Here is a 20,133-nt window from a genome sequence, read left to right as displayed (position 1 = left end):
CAGGGTCGGGGCGCAGGGCGGAGAGAAAGGGGGGCGCAGGGCGGAGAGAAAGGGGGGGCGCGGGGCGGAGAGAAAGGGGGGGGCGCGGGGCCCCGCAGGGGGCATTCGCACGCGCCTTGCAGAAATCTAACGAGACCCAGCGACGCTTGGCAAGGGAAGGGGGCGGTCGGGGGGGGGGGGCACCCGCTTTTCCAAAGGGATCTCGGGCACATACCCAAACGCTCACGCCCAGCCTCTATTGGCTGCAGACAGCCGGAGACCCGCAAACCACAAGCCGAGGGCTAAGCGCCTCCTTCGACGGCCAGCAGCACCGGCCCCCTCGCCCCACCCCGCCCCACCCCTTTCGGAGGGAGAGCAGCATTACTCGGGGACCATTTATTTATTTATTTCGGGGGGTTGGGGGGGGGGGAATCATGTGCCTGCTCTCCCCTTCCCCCCCCGCCCCCAACCCTTTTTTTGCAAGCTGGGATGAATGCACTTCAGAGGTTGTTTCTGCGGCTATGATTTGGGCGGCTTGAGATCCCCCCTGGTTCAAAGGAGACTGACAAGCTGGTCAGTTTCACGCGCTTATTGCCCCAAGCGTTTGGTTCCCCTTGGTAAACCCCGCGCAGAGCCATCTCCTCCCCGCTGCAAGTGGAACAAGCAAGGGGATCCATCATGGGGTCCAGGCTGAGCAGACAAAGCAGCCTGGAGGAGGAGAGCGCCTCTGGAGAAGACTCGTGCCCCAGGTTAGCTAGGAAGGAGCCGCACAGGAGGGTGGAGACTAACCGCGGGGACTTTCAATTCGCTTCCCTGATCCTGAACTCCGAGAAGCTGTCCGGGGTGCTGAGGAAAAACAACCCGGCGCCCTACGTGAGGAGGGTGGGATGGATCCGAGAGATCCAGGCGACCATCCGGGAGCACAAGAGAGAACACGCGGTCCACATTCTCAGATTGCTCAGAAAGGTAAATGACTTAATAGTGCAATGAAAAATAAAAGTGCATGGAAAATAAATAGAAACAGTTATTTAAAAAGATCAGCAAGCAATGCCAAGAGAAGTGCACGCAAAGACTAAAGTGTAAAAAAGTGCATGCAAAATGCTGAATAAAGCAGTGCAGACAAGGTGTGCAGAAATAAAACAACGCTAACTAGCAAGAAAGCAATGCGAAAAAAAAATGCTGAACAGCTATACACCAGTGCAAAAAAAGCACACAAAAATAAAGCAGTGCAAACTAGCAAGGAAGTCATGTGGGAAGTGCAAGCAAAATTAAGCAGTAAGAAAGAAAAAAAAGCAGTGGAAAATGCATGCAAGTGCTAGACCAAATTTGGAAAGTAAGCAAGGCCCTTTAAGAAGTGCTTGGAGGAAAAAACATTGTGCTAAAAAAAGGAATGTGTCAATGCAAGCAGGTGCATGCAAAACCACCGAGAGAGGGATGCTAAAAAACAACAAAGCCGTTCCACCCCAACATGACAGAGCAGGGAAGGGGTTAATCGTGGGAAGGGCTGGTAGGAGCTAACGGAGTCTATGGCAAGACGGGAACCGCTGGTCCTGTTAGTGAGAGGGCAATCTGGGATGAGCAGGGAGAGGGATTCTGATTTTCCCTCATTTTGAAATGAATTTTCACATGGTACCTTTTGCAACGATTTCAAGGGCTGCCTCCGGGAATGGAGCCCGACGCGGCCCTTATTCACGGAGCGAAGCTCCTGATTTGGAGCAGAATCCTTTCCGCTTTCCCCTTTGCTGTGTTCGACCCCGAACACTCTCCCCACGGAGCTACAAGGCGGGGTTGGATTTGCCCCTTTCTGGGGTGATGGTGGGGTGATTTGTGCACAGTCCTCCAGTGATTGGTCCATGGAAGGGGGGGGGTATGAGAGAGGGGCTAGGCTCTTTGTGCTGCTTTACCAGGCATGCAGATGCTGGGTCAGCAATCCCACTTTGGGTGTGGACGTGGGGAGAGGGAGGCAGCCTCTTTGTTCCACACAACCACCAGTGGCAGGAAGGATGGCTAGAGGCACGGGAGCCCTGAAAGCTAGACATCGGGACACGCATCTTTGTCATTAGCATCTTACTAAGTCTCATTGTGCGGGAGGAGGCGAGTTTAACCAAATCCCTCAGAAAGAGGGGGTGAGTGGGAGTTGTCTGTCCATAACCACTAGGGACACAACTGAATCTGTGCAATTAAGGATTTTAGAGCCAAAAACCCATGATCAAAACTCCTTCAGGCAAGGACCTTGGAAAGCTACCTACTAATCAAGGACATTTTATGCCAGAGACTAACAAGAGGTAGCCCCTTTCCATAAATTAATCCTGCCTGTTGATTCAATCAGAATGGGCTACTGAGGAGTCTGGGTGCAGGACCTGGATGAGGGGTGGTCTATTTCTTTTGTCAAGGTCCAAATGTCTTGATCAAGGTATGGTCAAGGTCCAGACTGCAGAGAAAATTAAAACACAAAAATAATGATAATAGTAAGTAAATAAAGATTTTGGGATCCATTCAAAAACATCTGGTGGTCTAGATTTGGCCCATGGTCTGCCTATTGACTGCCCCTGGATACTGAATGTCTGTTTGGGGATAACTTAGTCAGGGAAGGAGAGGTAAGCGGGTCAGTGGATCACAGGCAAACTTGTTCTTGTCTGTCTCCATTCAGGAGAAAAAAGGGAATATACAGACAGTCCTGTGCCAAATTGATCATAAGGACACAACTATTACTGTCCTGGAACAGGTTCATCTATTCTGGTGTCCTGTCACAGACAGACAGGATCAATGCAGGCACAAGCCGCGCTCAAGTTTGTATTCTGTATCATAGAGGGACACTTTTTCCTGACCCCAATGGGTCAGCTTCTGAGGACTGAAAGCCCTTACAATTTGTTATCCTAGCAGGTGTCATCGTTGTTTAGATAATTGTCTAATCCTCGTTTGAAATGTGCAACATAAGACTGATTAGTAAACTTACTTAAAGTGTAAGCTCTTAGGGCGGGGGCCACCTGTCATGTTTGTGCAGCGCCTAGACTAATGCTTCTAGGGCCTCTATGCACTACCACATAATCATAATTCTCCTGCAGCGGTGAGTTCCACAGAGTCATTGTGTAAAGAGTATTTTGTTTAATTAGTGTAAGGTCCTGATTCTACAAAATTTGTTCACATGAGTAAACTTACTCGAGGGATTACTCCTATGAGTAAACAGCACTTTCATGAGCAAGAATTTGCAGAATTGGGACCTAACAGTGTAGCTTCTTAATTTCAGTGTGTCCCCTTGCAGTAGAATTTACACTACCTCCTACCCCATTAACATACAGACTCAATACATTAGTCTTTGTGTTGGCATAAATACAATATTTCCATTCCTTTACTTTAAATCATTTTGAGTCCATGTTCTCCGGAAAGCCGCTGTGGGGGAGGGGGCGGTTCACGCAGACAGAGGACAGGAGAGACATGATTACAAGAAGCTTGCAGGGGGGGAGGGGAGGAAATAAGCAAGTTTCAGCCTCTAAAATGCAGTGATGTGACAAGAAGGGACTTTTGTAGGCTTTGCCAGAGGCTGGAATTACAGTGTGTCATTTCCTGTGGTGCTCAGAATCTTTTACCTCTAGACAAACACTTAAACCCCTCTCAGATCTTGAAGTCTCCAGAAGGGTCATTAGCTGGCAGCTGGGATTTTAATGTTGAGTCATTGGGCCATCTGGAGTGGAAGGTCATTTTGAAACCTTCCTTTGCACATGGCCTGACAATTTCTTTCGGGTCCGGCTCTAGGGCAGCCAACAGTCCCTTATTAGAAGGGACATCCCTGATGTCTTCATCTCTATACAACAAGATCAGGAGTTGCTGAGGGCTGTAAGCAGCAGCAGGAAATACCCCGGCAAACGTAGGTGAGCACGGCTTAGTATTAATAAATAAATAAATAATATTGGGAGGAGGGGTGGGGTGGGAGTGCTAAGAACACAGTCCCTTAGTTTTGAAGTACAGTGTTGGCAACCCTCGGCTAAGCCATGTGCCCCCATCCTTCCCACTTCTGCACTTCATCTGAGAAGAGCCGGGTACTAACTAACATTTCCCTTTAACTCACTTTTCCCCCCCCCTTGTCCCCGGCTCAGGATTCCCAGTTGTTTGTGTGTTAGGGCAATAACCTACCGTGAAGGATATAGGGTCATTCACATGCACCCGTGCTGTGCAGACACATAGAAATCAGACACAGTAATTATCATGGCTGAGTCAGGTGGAGAGAATCCAGCCAACACTTATACTAACGACTACCTACGGCCCTGTGTGCTTTGTAATGTCATTTAGTAGAATTGTTATTGTGCCGTTCCGTGGCTAACCGTCGACAGGGCCATGGGACAGAAACAGCATTACGGCCGTCCTAGCTTGGGCAGTAGCACTGGTAGCTAAAGAGTTGCCTGGCCAGCAATGAACTGAAGAGTCTCTCATGAGCCGGTCGTTAACCGTTTAGCTTGTGCTTTGCCCTTCCAACCGTTCCTCTGTTCCTGCCCTGACTGGCTGTGGAACGTGGAAGCATCGGCCTTCACCTTCCTTACCTTGTATATTACAACCCTCGGCTCCAGTCTGTCACGGGACATCCCACGTTATACAGACCGGCATACCTGAAGAATAACAGGCATGCAAGAGCCACAGGGCGATGGGCACAGGTGGGGGGGGGGGGTCTGACGGCTGTTTAGAGGGAGTGAGATTCACTTGTGCACTATTAAGGGGTTCAGCTTCATTTCAGAACCTACATTGGAAGGGCAAAAACGGTCCCTGTGCTGAGCTGCAAGGAGATGGGGAGGCTCAAGGAGCCTAGCATGGGTGCTGGAGCTGGCCATCTCAAAGGGGACAGGGCAAGGGGGTGATAAAGGACAGCAGCAGAGCTGAGCCAGGGCAGAGGGAGCAGGTGCCTCCCCCCGCCCATCCACCCCTCGAGCCTCCTGGGGAATAATTTCTCCTCCTCCTGCTGCTGCCGCCGCAATGTGCCCACCCCTTCCAGCCTCCAGAGCAGGCTTCTGACAGCCATGCTCTAGCCCTGGATTTTTACCTGGCAGTTTTGTAATTTTATACTTTCAGGGCCAGTACATGCCAAGGCGGGTGGGCAGTGCTCTGCCTGGCTCTGTTCCATTCCCAGGACCCAGTCCAAGCGGGGCTTTGGGTGTCAGCACTGGGCCAGCTCCATTAGCCACGGCAAGTTGCCATTTTAAAAACCAGGAGCCAGATCCTCTGCGGGTGTCAGTGCGCAGGGCTCCATTACAGTCTACACCAGCAGAGGATCAGGCCCAGGTGAGCTACACTGATTGACACCAGCCAAGGATCAGGCCCACGATAATTAAATTATTAGAACACAAAAATGTAAATGGGTCAAAACCATAAGTCTGTGCTGTCGGTTAGTCACAAACCAAACTCCTTAAAACGATATATTCGGGGGGCGGGATCAACTAACTAGTGCTTCTGGGCTGAAAACGTGTAGACCGGGTGTTCTCAAACTTCATTGCACCGTGACCCTCTTCTGAGGACAAAAATTACTACACGACCCCAGGAGGGGGGACCGAAGCCTGAGTCTGCCTGATTCCCACTGCCCTGTGTGGGGGAGTCAAAGCCAGAGCCCGAGTCCCGCTGCCCTGCACGGGGTAGGGGTCAAAGCCGAAGCCCAAGGGCTTCAGCCCCAGCCAGGAGGGGGCCTGTAACCTGAGCCCCGCTGCCCAGGGCTGAATCCCTTGGGTTTTGGCTTATGCCCTGTGCAGTGGGGTTTGGGCTTCATCCCCGAGCCCCAGCAGGTCTAAGGCAGCCCTGGCAACCCCATTAAAATGGGGTCCCGACCCACTCTGGGGTCCCGACTCACAGTTTGATAGTCTATACCAGCCGTTCTCACTCTGAAGTGACTATTTACAGCCACGTTATTTACAAGCCTCTCACCTAAGGGATGAGAAACAGGAATGCAGATTCCTCTTTAACTGGAAAGCTCCAAAGGGTGCTGCTGAACCCGAGTGTTTAATTACGGCTGCCGAGTTTCCAGCCCTGCCCCGCTTCCCACATCTTTGTACGTCACGCTGTATTTAGGAGGGTGAGAAAAGGACTAGAGAACCTGTGCCAACTTCCCCTATGTGTTATGGTGAAGCCAGGTGCTGGCATGATGCCCTGATGCATTCCTAGCCCGTGCCTAGGTGTCCATATCAATAGCCATGTGTGGCAGCTTATTCTTATGTTGTTGACCCATAAACGATGTTGCTCAGTTTGCTTGGGGATATCCTACTCCTGTAGGAATCATCAATGCACAGACAATGAGCTAACATGCACTCAACTGCGTCTCTGGCACATGTGATCTCCTCTTCCTCTCTTCATTGGATTTGGAGCCAGTGACTCTTCTGTATCCTGCTCTCTGCTTGGTGAGAGACGGGTGGGGGGAGGGGTGTTGCTTTTTCTCTTGCTGATGTCTAGGGTCAAGATACCCTAGTTCTCCCATGGCTCTGTCCCCCGGGGGTCGTGCACACACACACAGTTCCTTCCTTCAGTGCTGCAGATGCACCTTTTGCCCTGCGCTGTATTAAGCACAGACTCAGCAGAGTAATGAGAGCACATGGGACACCCAGTTGCTTGCTCATGTCTCCTGGCAGCAATGTCTTGAGCAGATGTCTTGTTTATTCCCTCATCCGAATCCTCCACGTCGATTGAGCCAAGTCCCAGCATAGTCCCTCCCCCATGGGACTTCTCTCATTCTTCCCCCTTCCCCGTCAGCTACTTGCCACTCCTGCCTTCGCCCTCCTCAGAGCCTGTTCTGCTGAGCGCATCTATTTCCTTGCCAGGTTTCCTTTCTTCTCCTCCTCCTCCGTTTCTCATCCTTCTCACTGCCTCATGCATCTCTACTTACCTTTGCCAGATCAGAGTTTCCCTCGGTTTCTATCGGGACTTGCGCCTTCCCTTCTAGCATAGAAAAGCCTCCCAACGCTTGGTCCTGGGGATCATCACATGATTCATCCCATCACCCCCCCACCGCCCAGGAGACTTTTCATTTGCAAACGGTCTCCCAGGCTCTCCTGATGTTCCCAGTTAGCGTAAGTCACAGTATACCCTGAGCCTGCAGGTGAGCTTTAGGGACCATGTTCCCAGCCAGGGCTTGGGCCAGGGATGCGGAGATGAGAGAAGCAGGCTGCTGCTTCCCCATTGATGCTGCAAGAGCTCTAGGGCAGTGCTTCTCAAGCTAGCTGAGGTGGGGGACCAGCAAATTCTTTTTTCCCCCCCCAACGTGCGCGCAGACCGGCAGCCGATGGCTCACGGACAGGCACCAGTCTGCGGACCACCACTTTGAGTAGCACTGCGCTAGGGGACAAACTACAAATGGATTCTTCGCGACAGTGATGAGGATCTCACTGCTGCTGCTGAGGTGGCCCTGTCCGGCCTCTGACTCATAGGCACTCACTCCCCACGAAAAGGCTGCAGCTAAACTAGCTATCAGCTCCTTCAGCGCTGGGACTCTTGCTGGGACAGAGCAGAGCTGGATTAGCTGTGAGCTTGCCTCTAGCCTCTCCTTCTGTGGGCTCCCGCAGGGAATGGAGTGACTCACCTTTCCTTGGCTAATAGCGTGAAACCTTTTCTGCCCCTCATACAGTAGACAATCTCCAGTCTAGACTAACCCAGCTCTGGCCATTCAATTGGTCTTATCCAGCCATTCATCCAGATACTGAAAGGGCCCCCATCACAATAGTAATATAGTTCTGCTCCACCATTGTTAGGCAGCCTCCTGCATTACTCAATCTCTTTTTCTTGGACCCTAGCATGGTGGTTTTATGGCTTCCACGCTCTGTTTTTTTAACATGTAGCAACTGTAAGGGGGCCCTGAAGAACAGAGTCTAACTGCCTGTATTCTCTTCTAGGACTTGGGATTGGAAGGTACGTGCCTCAGTGAAGTGCTCTACAAGAATGCTACTTTCCTCAACTTGGTAGACCCCATTTCCCACGACCTGCTGATGAACCTCGCTAGAGATCTGCAGTGCCCCAAAAAGGTGAAGCCCACTAATACAGTGGTCCCTGGGGGAGAAAGAGTTGATCCAGGAATGTGCTTATTGAACTTCCCAATGCCACTCCATTCTCCGTTGGGTTTGGCTTAGGAGCTGTAGTTCTCTAGAACTAGCCAACTCCTACTCCCTTGGTGTGACATCGTAAATGCTACCATAGATGTATATAGAAGTCATTTAAAAAAAACCAACACATTAAAGTTTGTGTGTTAAGTGCAGAGAAGTCAGGAAATTCCCTCCCACAGCAGTTGTGAACTCAGCCACAATGTGCATGGATGTTTGTGTGCAAATGGGTCCAAAAATGCAGGGGCATCTAGGAAATACACCCATGCTTGCAGGCCAGTCTTCATCATGCAACCCCTTGGCATGCATTCATTAACATGGTCTGGCCACACAAATAAGCTACACCAGTGTAAAATGGGCATAATGGAGTGGAGGATCAAGCCCCCCTGATTAGTGCAGTGGCAGGATAGGCGCACAAGTGTCAGCAGAATACACTAGAGTTCCTTATTTAAGAAAGGAGGGGGGAGGAAAAGTCACATGACTGCACATCAGACTGAACAATGTATTGCACGGTGGGGTGGACCTCCAGCTCTAGTCCTGCAATCTCCTGAATATCTCAGGAGCGCTGCACCTGCGGTGATTAAGTGTTCCTGTGCGTACATGTAATCAGTCAGACATTCAGATAAATGCCCGTACCTCCAGATAGATATCCTGCGAGCCCTCTGCGTGCACGACTCCTGTTCAAGTCAACCAGCTGTCTTTGGCAGGAGTGGGCTCTTGGGACCCCAGGTTATTGAAAGAGCTCAGGGCCAGATTTCCAAGCGCTCAGCACCCGCATATTGGACTAGATTTTCAAATGAGGTCAGGTCCCACTTAACTAAGAGCCAGATATTTCAAGGAGCACTTCGCCCCCAACTTCTCCCATTCGGACATTCTGAGACAGATCTTCAGAAGAGCCCAGGGTCTGCCGCGTAGAGCTCTTTTGGAAATCTGACCCCAAGTAAGGGGGCTGAGCTCCTTTAAAAATCTGGCCAGTAGGGCTTGTTCCTGCAGTGCCCTGAGCTGCCCCAGTGACCTGAGTGGGAGCGGAGGCACGCAGCACTTTGCAAGGTTGGGCCTTACATTGTTAAGGAAAACCTCGTCTAGTGTGCACGCAAGGTGCTGCTTCAGCTCAGTTATCGATGCTGTAGGTCAGACCTTGCTGCATGCAGGATGGGCAAAGGCAGTGTTCTTCCTACCAGCCCACCTGGGACAGTTCAGTTATCCAAGCCCCAAAAGGTACCTGTGCCATTTCCTGGATGCCTGAGCCTGCAAACCCTCCCTCGCCAGACGTCCTGTTGGTGTCAGTGGGACACGGAGGGCTCCTCAGGTCAGGAAGGGTTAGTTGTGGTAGGCTCGCAGAAACAACCTTCCACTCCCACCCTGCCCCTCCAATCAGCCAGCTCACTAGCAGCCAAACATTGTGAAAACTTTAATCACGCCCCACGGGCTGAGAAGCAGCATGAAAAATGTCCACCCAGGAGGTCATTTCTTTCTGAAGGTTATAAGCACCTAAAAATGGGGGTTTGCAATGAAAATGCTTCACAACTGTCATTCCAATGACCTCTGGGTTTATAGTTCTAAGTTACTTCATGCTGACTGCCTCTTCAACCTCACAAGACACAGTGCCTTTCAGGGGAGGTGGGGATAGATGGGGCTACCTTCTTCTGCTGGCCTACTGTTTATCAGATAGATTGCACTCTGGAGACATACACACCCTGAAGATGCTGAACATCTCAGTTGCCCCTGAAGTCAATGGGAGTTAAGTTGAGGAGTAGATGGGGCTCAGCACCCTGCAGGATCAGACCTCCAAGCACATAAAGGGATAAATAGCAGCGCTCAGCCACCCGCCTTGTTTCTTTCCGTTTTCCATATGGGTACTCGGCAGCACAAAAGTGTGGATTATAGACCTTAGGCAAGTAATAGGAAGGCTGTGCACAATCTGTGCCAGCAGATCGAGGAACGTGATCGTTCCCCTCTATTCAACATTGGTGAGGCCTCCTCTGAAGTCCTTTGTCCATTTTGGGCCCCACACTACAAGGAGGAGGTGGAAAAATTGGAAAGTGTCCAGCGGAGGGCAACAAAAATGATTAGGGGACTGGAACACATGACTTATGAGGAGAGGCTGAGGGAACTGGGATTGTTTAGTCTGCGGAAGAGAAGAATGAGGGGGGATTTGATAGCTGCTTTCAACTACCTGCAAGGGGTTTCCAAAGAGGATGGTTCTAGACTATTCTCAGTGGTGGAAGAGGACAGGACAAGGAGTAATGGTCTCAAGTTGCAGTGGGGAAGGTTTAGGTTGGATATTAGGAAAAACTTTTTCACTAGGAGGGTGGTGAAGCACTGGAATGCGTTACCTAGGGAGGTGGTGGAATCTCCTTCTTTGGAGGTTTTTAAGGTCAGGCTTGACAAAGCCCTGGCTGGGATGATTTAGTTGGGGATGGGTCCTGCTTTGAGCAGGGGGTTGGACTCGATGACCTCCTGAGGTCCCTTCCAACCCTGATATTCTATGATCCTAAACCACAGGGCTCCTGCCAGTCCGAGCGCGAGTCTATGCGGAAGGCTGCAGCAGAGCAGGTGTGCACAGTGCACCCCTCCCGGCTGTTTGCTGTAAGTGGCACCATACACAATAGCTGCAAAGCCACCCGCTGGTATTACACGTGCCGCATGTCCCAGGGGAGTTGGGATGCTTCAGCTACTTCCTCGCAAAGTTACAGTGCCCGAAGCGTGGTACTCTAAGCACTTGCCATAAAGAATGAAATGAGTAATTGACAGCTTTACCCATCCAGTTCTGACTTACACACCCTGTGTTGCAGTCACACAGCTAAGGGCTGGGAAGCCAGGCAGCTATGAAGGTTTTTTTAAACAAGTCAGACACATTTGGGAATCCTCACCTGATGACACTGGCCCTCTCTAAGCACTCATATCACTTTCAGCTCTGCCCGTTGTCATTCATCCTGCAGCATGTGCAAAGAATATCAGGGTCGGAAGGGACCTCAGGAGGTCATCTAGTCCAATCCCCTGCTCAAAGCAGGACCAATCCCCAATTTTTGCCCCAGATCCCTAAATGGCCCCCTCAAGGATTGAACTCACAACCCTGGGTTTAGCAGGCCAATGCTCAAACCCCTGAGCTATCCCTCTCCCCAGAAGAACTTGTGCAAGCAAATTCAGTTATTTCAGTGCCATCTTTTATCACCGGGAATGACAGCAGACCACTGACTGTGGGCAACTCACCATGACTCTTTCCAATGGCCCAGAGCAGGAGTCTCTGCAGGAATGCGAGGCGCTCATAGATACTCCAGTCCCAGCCTCTCCCAGCAGGAGGCACGGTGGACAGGAGTGCTGGTTGTTGAGCGTGCAGTATTTGAAGGACTGACGATAAATCACAATAATCATCTGATTTAGGGCTTGGGAAATATTCAATCCGAGCAATTTTAGCTTGGCTGCATAAAACAATGGCAGTCATCCTGGAATTTCTCTGTATAAAGGCAGGATGGTGGTACCTGCCCATACTCAAGCAGAATGTCCTACGTTGGCCTGAACCTAGATCGTTACAATGATTACTAATGAAGAGGGCAGCAAAGGGATGAAGGCAGCTCCCAACACCCCATGTACATACACACACACCCACACCCCTGTGCCGTTCCCTGGGTAGAAATCAATTCATTTAATCAGTTCCATTTGTTATGCAATGTTCAACCTCCACCAGACAGTAATTCTCACATACACACACGCCGTACCTGCTGTTGAGCGCTGGGCCCTGATAATCCCACAATGTTCCCATGACACTGTCACAGTTCAGGGCGACTGCACTTATATCCCCCTCTGTGGTCCTTCCAGGGTATGCGCTTTAGACTTCCAGCTCGTAGCTGTCACCTATCTTGGGTGAAGACCCATGTCTCACTCCATCCTCTGTCGGGGTTTTAAGGCTGCAAAGCTCCATGGGTTACACTGCAACATCCCCAGCAAGCCAGACTGTCGAAATAGGCCAGTGCCTGCAGTTTGCTTTTCTCTGAGGGCTATGACCCATGTATTGCCTGCAGTTATAAGTTACGATTCAGCTCCTTCCAAGCAAGCACCTTTATTCTTAAGGTGAAAGCATTGCAACAATAAAAGAACATACACACCTGCTAAATAGCTTAGCAGAAATCATCTCAAATCAACCTGTGGTTTTGGTAGGTTTTAGGCCTTCTAACCCCACAACTGGTTAGAAGTTCATCTGTCATAGATCCAGCACCAGACCAGACACTGCACAGATCAGCCATTTCTTTATACAAAGGCCCGAGCTGATCTTGGCCTTGTGTAACAGATAATCATCAGACAAGGACCCTCTCCTCAGGGCACAGCTTTGAAAGGCTGAGTTTTTGCATAATTGGAGTTGGGAAATTTGCATTCACCTCACCCTAGGAATTCCAGAGGAAATCCTCTTTCCACTTATTGTCCAAAAAGTCCAGATTTGTCTGGCACATTTATAGTACAGTTTTTTGAACTCCCATGTCTCTCATCTGTCACATCTGCCCCCAAGAAGTTACATACAATCCCGGTCCACAATGATACATAAAAGTAATACAGTAAGGTCTTCCTAAGACATTGCAGGAAATTGCCCTGTCAGACATATGCCTCCGTGCAGAGACAGAAAGGTAGGTGGAAGGGGAATCTTCTACCGCTTTCCCACTCTTCTCTCTCACCCAGCTCTGGTGTGGGCAGCTACTGCAAATATCCTTCAAACCTCTGCCTTGCATTCCCCATGCAGACAGTCACACTCAGGGCACTAGAGAGGGCTGCAAAGGGACCTTGCTGGACCCAGAATTCCTCCTGGGGGTTCCCACGGTTCATAAACCAGGGCGGTAGCCCTGCTTCCCTTGGAGAGGGATGCAGTATGCTTTCCACTCCACACCACACCAGCTCTACAAGGGGGTTAGGGTTAGGTCAGTATAACTGTGTTGCTCAGGGGTGTGGATTTTCCATACACCTGAGGAACATAGTTATATCACCAGAAGTTGGTAGTGTAGACCAAGCCTCCGTCTCACAGAAGCCTACATCCCGTTGACTTTTAAGCATCTGACTCACTTCTCAAAAGGGGAGTTAGCCATCTACGTCATTTGGGCCCTGCAAACACTGAGCAGAGAAAAATCCACAAGCCTTTACAAATTTGGGCCTTACAGTCTAATCACCATGGAGTTCCACTTCTGGTATCCAGTACTCACAGAGATCATAAGCAATCCCTGCCCCTGGATCACTCAGCCTGTAGGGATGGACCGTCTTGGGCAGGGGTTCTTCACAGATTTCATTCTAAAAAGCCCTTGCTAAGAATCCCTCTCCACACACTGCTCAAGTCTCAGAATGGCTCATCCCATCACATCAGGCTTAACGTGAGACTCTGTGCTCTAGGGCGGCTTCTTATACAAAAAGAATAAAACACTTCAAGAAGAGTTACATTTTGAAAGTGTGTCCACAGGGGAGCTTGGCTAATGGCTTTCCCCACCCCGGCCCCAAGTTATATTCCCCAGAACAGGTCAGGAAAAGAGTTTTCTTTGAAATTTCTCATGTTTTCACAGAAGATCCAAAACACAAAAATTGTGGGGTTTTTTGGGCAACCAAAACCTGAAAAAAAAGTTTCCCTAATTTTGGCAACAGGACATGTTATTTCCATTTTTGACAACCAAAAAATGGAAAATGTTTTTTGGCTCTTCTCTAAAGCCTCCAAATTTTCAGTGAAAAGGGAATTTCTCTGGTGAATGTTTCCATTTAGTCGGAAAACCATTTTCCATCCCCCCGGCCTGAACATCTCCCCTTTGCTCTTCTCCGCCACAGAAACACGCTGTTGGCTGCAATTTGCTGATTGCAAAGAGTTTCATTCCCACTGCCCATTCAGTGACATCACAGCTCTGTAGGGTCTCTCAGCGGGTGGTGGAGTGGAAGAATATGTTTATATATAGCTCAGTTTGTTGCCCTGAAACAGGTTGATCATAAGCAGTTGGGGGATTCTGTAAATGGAGACTGAGCTTGCACATTTATAGTTTTAACTATATTGTGTAGCCAATAGCCTATGCTGTTTTTCTGGTGTGAGTAATGTTGCATGCTGTGGTACGTTCGAAATGGAGACCCTTGGAGGGCTACATGACTAGGGAATGGGATTTTTCTGTCTCCTAGTAAGTCTTTAGCCTGAACTTTGTGTACATTTTTGCACGTTTTCAGGTGCAATGGTAAAGGGGGTGGGAGGGTGGAACAAGCCAGTGATGCAGGAAGACCTGGGAGTGGGCAACTAGCTGGATTCCAGAGCTGTTCAATTCCAGATCTTCTAACCTGTGGGGTGTTTGAAGGTGCAGATATTTTCCATGGATGGCAAGGAACAAGAAGGCTTCATGTGTAGAGCTGTGCTTAGGTTGCTATGTTTCCCTCCCAGTCTGAAGAGGGCAAAATCCAACAAACCCTCCCATCCCAGAACACGCCCCGGGGTTAAAATATAAATACCCACCCCCACTCCACAGCCAAAGCCAAAGCAGGAACTACCTAGCAGAGTATTAAAAACAAATCACCCCTTCTGGGCAGGAAGCCCCTTGATAAGAGGGTGACTCCCAGCCCTGCTCCCCCAGACCACGTGCTGTAGGGAACCATAGGCACCCCTGAGGCACTGCAGAGAGAGGTTATAGTGGTTTTTTTTCCCCAAGGTGGTCTCAAGCCTGACCTGACGGGAGGAGCCACAAGCCTTCCCTCCAGATTTGAGGGTGGGGTGGGGGTATTCCCTTTCCTAAGCCCCACTCCCAGCTCTGGAGTTCCTGTCACTTGTGCTCTTTCCCCTTCCCTTTACTTCCCCCTTTTACATTCCTCCTTTCACTCTTCTGTTTCCAACTCCCTTTCCCCTGCCCATCACCTCACCTCCTATCGCCCCAGTCTACTGCCCCATCTTTGCCTTCACCACCCCCTCCTTGTTCCTGTCTCCATCCCACCTCCCCGTGGGTCTCATTCCTCCCCATCCCATCTGTCCTCTCCGAGGCTCTCTAGAGGTTCCACCTTCTCCCGGTGGCCCAGGAGCATTCCCAGGATGGGCCAGAGTCACGTGGCAGGAGGCTGAGCTGTGCCTTTGTTTCCAGGAATACGACCCCTGGAAGTCCGCGGACAGGATCTGCAGGCAGCTGATTTACCACTTGAGCCCCCACTCCACGTGGCGTAGGCATGGCATGCCCCGCAGGAAGTCCCAAGCATGGTGAGCAACGCGGCTGGGAAAGGGAAGGGGTGGCTAGGAGGGGATCTACTCAGTCACCTCAGACACAGCCAGCTGGGAGAGGCCTGTGTTCACTGCCATGGTGTGCGCTAGCCCAGCCCTGTCTGCACCCTCACGAGCCAAGAGAAAAGCCACGTTCAAAACACTTGAGTTGCAACCAAATGCTTCATTTGATTTCGATCTCTTAAAGGTACCTCAGCCAAATCGTTCATGGCCAATTTAGGACGACCTTGCAGGCTTCGTTTGTTATTTCTTTATGGCCCCCTAGGCCTTAAAGTTTTCAGAGCCGCCCAGGGTGAATTCCAGCCAACAACTCTTGAGTTCCTGCAATGCAGACAGTGCTTCCTGGAGGACGGGGCTGGCGGGGGGCGGGGCGTGAAGGACACGGGGGATGTGAAGGAAAGTTCATGTAACTTTGCATGAATTCGGTGTTGGTGGAAGGTGCGAGACGGGCAGCCCTGGGGACTGACATCCTCCACTGCACTGCAGCTCAGGAATAGCCGGCTGCAAGCTTCCACCTGCTGCACCAAATTCTGATCTTGGTTACAGCAGCTTTACCCCTCTGCAACTCGATTCATTTCAGTTAAGTTACTCCCGATTTACACAGTTGGCCAGGGAGTAACCATGGCACCCTGTTGGGACAGCCTCAAGGGAGGGAGGGCACATGACTTTCCAAAACCACCTTCTAGTGCTCTGCTGAGACAGGGTAGCCAGGTAATGCCATTTTTGGTAGTGGACTTTTGTGATCTCTCTCCAGTATTTCTAAAAGGTGTCTGCTCCCGTTGGTATCTATGCACTGATGCCAGGGAATAGGTGTCTGACATGCTGTGGACACTTACACTTGGGGAAGGGGACTACCACCACCAAACTCGTTTCATATGGGCCACCAAAAAGCCATCAGCCAGCAATAACTTCTAGCTACAGCTGTCCCAGGCAGGTTTTAAACCAGCAGCTTCACAGTAAAAGGCTCCTTAGCCTAGTAACATCTCGAGGCTCGTGGGAGCTTTCCTAACCCGATAAGGTTTCAGAGTAGCAGCCGTGTTAGTCTGTATCCATAAAAATAAAAGGAGTACTTGTGGCACCTTAGAGACTAACAAATTTATTAGAGCATAAGCTTTCGTGAGCTACACCTCACTTCATCGGATGCATACAGTGGAAAATATAGTGGGGAGATTTTATATACACAGAGAACATGAAACAATGGGTGTTACCATACAGACTGTAATCACTCTTGTTACAGTCTGTATGGTAACACCCATTGTTTCATGTTCTCTGTGTATTGTGACAATGCTCTGTCCTTGTCTCCGTGGGTCCCGCATTTCCTGGCGGATTTCGCTAGCCTCAGAGGTTCACTGTGACCCTCCACGTAACCCTTCTTTCTCTAGGGACAAGGGTCACAGTCTACTGAGCCATTTTCATCATAAGCCAGCAAAGGAGGCGAAGAGAAGTTATTCTTCCTTGCACAATCTCTGTTGTCTCCCAGTCTCAATGATTAATCAGGGGGCAAAGGTGGGGGGAGGGGAGCCTGGGCCCACCCTCTACTCCGGGCTCCAGCCCAGGGACCCTAATAGTATCAGCTATGGTAGCTGACCTTTTAGAAACATGACATGTACAATTCCCTGGGCTACTTCCCCCACAGCAGCCCTCACTTCCTCAAGCTCCACTTCACCCATACCTCAGGGCCTCCTTCCTTGTGCCTGATATGGTGTGTACTACTCAGCCTCTCCAACAGCACAACTTCCTCCCACAGCTCCTGATATGCACACCCACCTGACTGGCTGGGAGGCTTTTAACTAGTTTCAACCAGCCCCTGATTGGCTTCAGGTGTCCCAATCAACCTAGCCTTCTCCCTGCCTTCTGGAAAGTTCTTAATTGGCCCCAGGTGTCTTAATTGACCTGGAGCAGCTTCCATTTCACTTAACCTGGTACCAGGGATTTGTTTAGCCTGGAGCTAATATATCTATCTCCCACTACTTTTCTATAGCCATCTGGCCTTGCCCTGTCACAGTATATAAAATCTCCCTACTATATTTTCCACTGTATGCATCCGATGAAGTGAGCTGTAGCTCACAAAAGCTTATGCTCTAATAAATTTGTTAGTCTAAGGTGCCACAAGTACTCCTTTTCTTTTTACCGATAAGGTTTGTCTCCAGACTTTAAATAACCCACCACTTCACTGCTCACCCTGTTGCCAGAGCCATGCTTGATGCCCTGACATCAATCATTCGGGAGGCTGAGGAAAAGACAGAAATAAAGAGAGACTGGGCTGGCTTCAGCCACATTCACATGCACGAAGTGACCTCAGCATTAGTCAAAGGACAGGGCTAAGTTGACCTCAATTTGGGAAAGATCCACACCCACACTTCTGCTAACCTAACCCCCAGTGTAGACAGGGCTAGGCTGATGGAAGAATTCTTCCGTCAGCCTAGCTACAGCCTCTCGGGGAGGTAGATTACCTATGCAAATGGAAGAACTCCTCTTGGCGCTGTAGTGAGTGTCTACACTGAATAATTGGAATTGGGGAACCACCTGAAGGGGGGGAGGGAGGAGGCTTGCTGTCTCCCCAAACCACCTCTGAGTAGCAGGCCATTGCCATTACCCTGAAGAGACCTAAAGGTCAGTGAAGGTGCCAAGGGGGGCTGTTATGGGTCAGGTGGAGTTGGAGGGGACTATGGGGGGCAGACTGGCCTGATTCCAGTGCAAAAAAAAAAAAAACCACAAACAACTTTGGAGAGGAATCTGAAACCTGGCGTGTCTGGCCTGGTTCTGCGCATCAGTGTGAAACTTCCCCTGAGCCCCAGTTTTGAGACACAGTGAAGCCATTTCCTTGTTAGACTCCAACATCAGCGCTTAATTCGGCTCTGTTGGAATTCTACAAGGATTATAACTGGGAAATGCACCATCCCATCCGATACAGCATCACAGCACAGGAAGAAGAGAGCTGGGGCAATGGATCATGTACAAGCCTGCAGGTACTAATCCCTGGCTTGAGATCAGAAGAACAACAGCTGTAAACAGGGTTTTAAAATCTCCCAAGAGGCATGGTCACCTGGAGGATCCAAGCCCAAACACAGCTGCAGGCCTTGAAGTTTTCCACAGCCTCCATTTCCAGCTGCAGCACTTCTGTGGTCAGTAACACACAGGAATAAGCAATGAGACAACAGCTAGATTGTGTATGATGGAGGGAAATGTATGTAAATCCGAAATGGGCAACGCTACCTTGCAATCAGGTATAGCTAGGAGGTGTTATGCAAGTGTAACTTGGCCAGCTGCCGCTTGTGTGCCCCCTGGTGGCGTAGGGTCACACTACACACAGCCTTCTTCAGTTTCCCCTCCAGATTACTCAAATTTCACTTCATTTTTTTCCCCCCTCAGGCGAAATACACCCCTCCTGGGCTTATTAATACAAAATACACTGAAAATAACTCTGAACCCCCAAACAAAGTCCATTCAGAAGTGCACACAACGCAAGATTTCTCTTCGGCCTCCCAGACCTCCCTCCCTGCCTGGAGACTCATCACAGCTTCCTGATCCTCAGCGCAGCCCCATCACTGCAACTTCCTGCTCCTTTGATACTGGAATCACCCGATTCCTCTCAGGTGGGGCTCATCCTGTAATCGGGGCTGGCTTAGCTCCATGCTCTCTAGCCCATGGAGTAAGCCACCCTGCTCCATACCCCACCCCACACTGAAAACCTTGCCCACCCTAGGGCAACTTCTACTTGAGGGAATTTTTCTTCTTTTCTTCCCTAAATTACAGAGGCCTTCATAGCTTGACAGGCTGTTTTCCATCTGCAAACCCTCTAGCTCTCCTTCAAGTTCGCTCTTTTTCCCTCAGGGCCAGCTCCCTGGCTTCTTCCAATGTAGCCAATTTCTGCTGGCTTCTCTGCCGGAGAGGTCAGACTTTCTCTAGCCCATCCTGCCAGCGCTGCATTGCACAGACTCAGACTTTAAAGCCAGAAGGGACCATCACAATTATCTAGTCTGACCTCCTGCACAGCACATCCACAGAACCTCACCCACCCACTCCTGTCATAGACCCATAATCTCCAGCTGAGTTACTGAAGTTCTCATATCTTGATTTAAAAGACTTCAAGTTACAGAGAATCCACCATTTACTCCAGTTCACACTAGCAAGTGACCCATGCTCCATGATGTAGAGGAGGGCAACGCCCACCCGCCAGGTCTCTGCCACTCTGACCTAAGGGAAAATTCCTTCATAACCCAAAATATGGTGATCAGTTAGAGCCTGACTTTGTGGGAGGCCCCCCACCAGCCAAACACCTGGGAAAGCAACTCAGAGCCCTCTGCATCTAGTGTGCCATCTCTAGCCAATGGAGATAATTTGCTAATAGTAGTCACAGATGGGCCATATGCCATTATAGCCAATCTCATCATACTACCCACTCCATGAACTTATGAAGCTCAGTCTTGAAATAAGTTAAATTTTTTTGTCCCCACATCTCCCTTTGGAAGGCTATATCAGAACTTCACTCCTCTGATGATCAGAATACCTTCATCTAATTTCAAGCTTAAACACATATTGATGGCCAGTTTATATCCATTTGTTCATGTGCCAACATTGGCCCTTAACTTAAATAACTCCTCTCCCTCCCTGGTGTTTATCCCTCTGATGTGTTTAGAGAGTGCAATCATATCTCCCCTTAGCCTTTATTTGGTTAGGATAAACAAGCCAAGCTCTTTGAGTCCCCTCTAGTAAGATAGGTTCTCCATTCTTCTGATCATTCTAGTAGCCCTTCTCTGCACCTGTTCCATGTCTAAGAAGGATGAATTCAAACTGGAAGATCAGAATTACACACAGTATTCCAGATGAGGTCTCACCAGTGTCTTGTATAATTGATAACACTTCCCTATTTTTACTGGAAACATC

At 49.8% G+C, this 20,133-nt stretch overlaps 1 protein-coding gene across 2 annotated transcripts in view; it reads left to right on the top strand.

Moving 5' to 3' along the window:
* The first annotated feature begins 380 nt into the window (after nucleotides 1-380).
* The window catches only part of LRRC75B (leucine rich repeat containing 75B), a 33,565-nt gene continuing 13,812 nt past the window's right edge, over nucleotides 381-20,133 (top strand). The window contains exons 1-3 of one of the 2 annotated variants that reach the window (XM_048821884.2): nucleotides 391-945; nucleotides 7,836-7,964; nucleotides 15,113-15,225. In XM_048821884.2, the coding sequence (XP_048677841.1) occupies nucleotides 658-945; nucleotides 7,836-7,964; nucleotides 15,113-15,225 (530 nt within the window). In that variant the 5' untranslated portion in view covers nucleotides 391-657. Of the gene's footprint in view, nucleotides 946-7,835; nucleotides 7,965-15,112; nucleotides 15,226-20,133 lie in introns of both variants that reach the window. The other variant, XM_048821885.2, reaches the window with a different exon arrangement.

This window comes from Caretta caretta, chromosome 15 (genome assembly GCF_965140235.1).
Source record: "Caretta caretta isolate rCarCar2 chromosome 15, rCarCar1.hap1, whole genome shotgun sequence".
NCBI classification, from domain to species: Eukaryota; Metazoa; Chordata; order Testudines; family Cheloniidae; genus Caretta; species Caretta caretta.
This window is presented reverse-complemented; position numbering and strand designations above follow the sequence as displayed.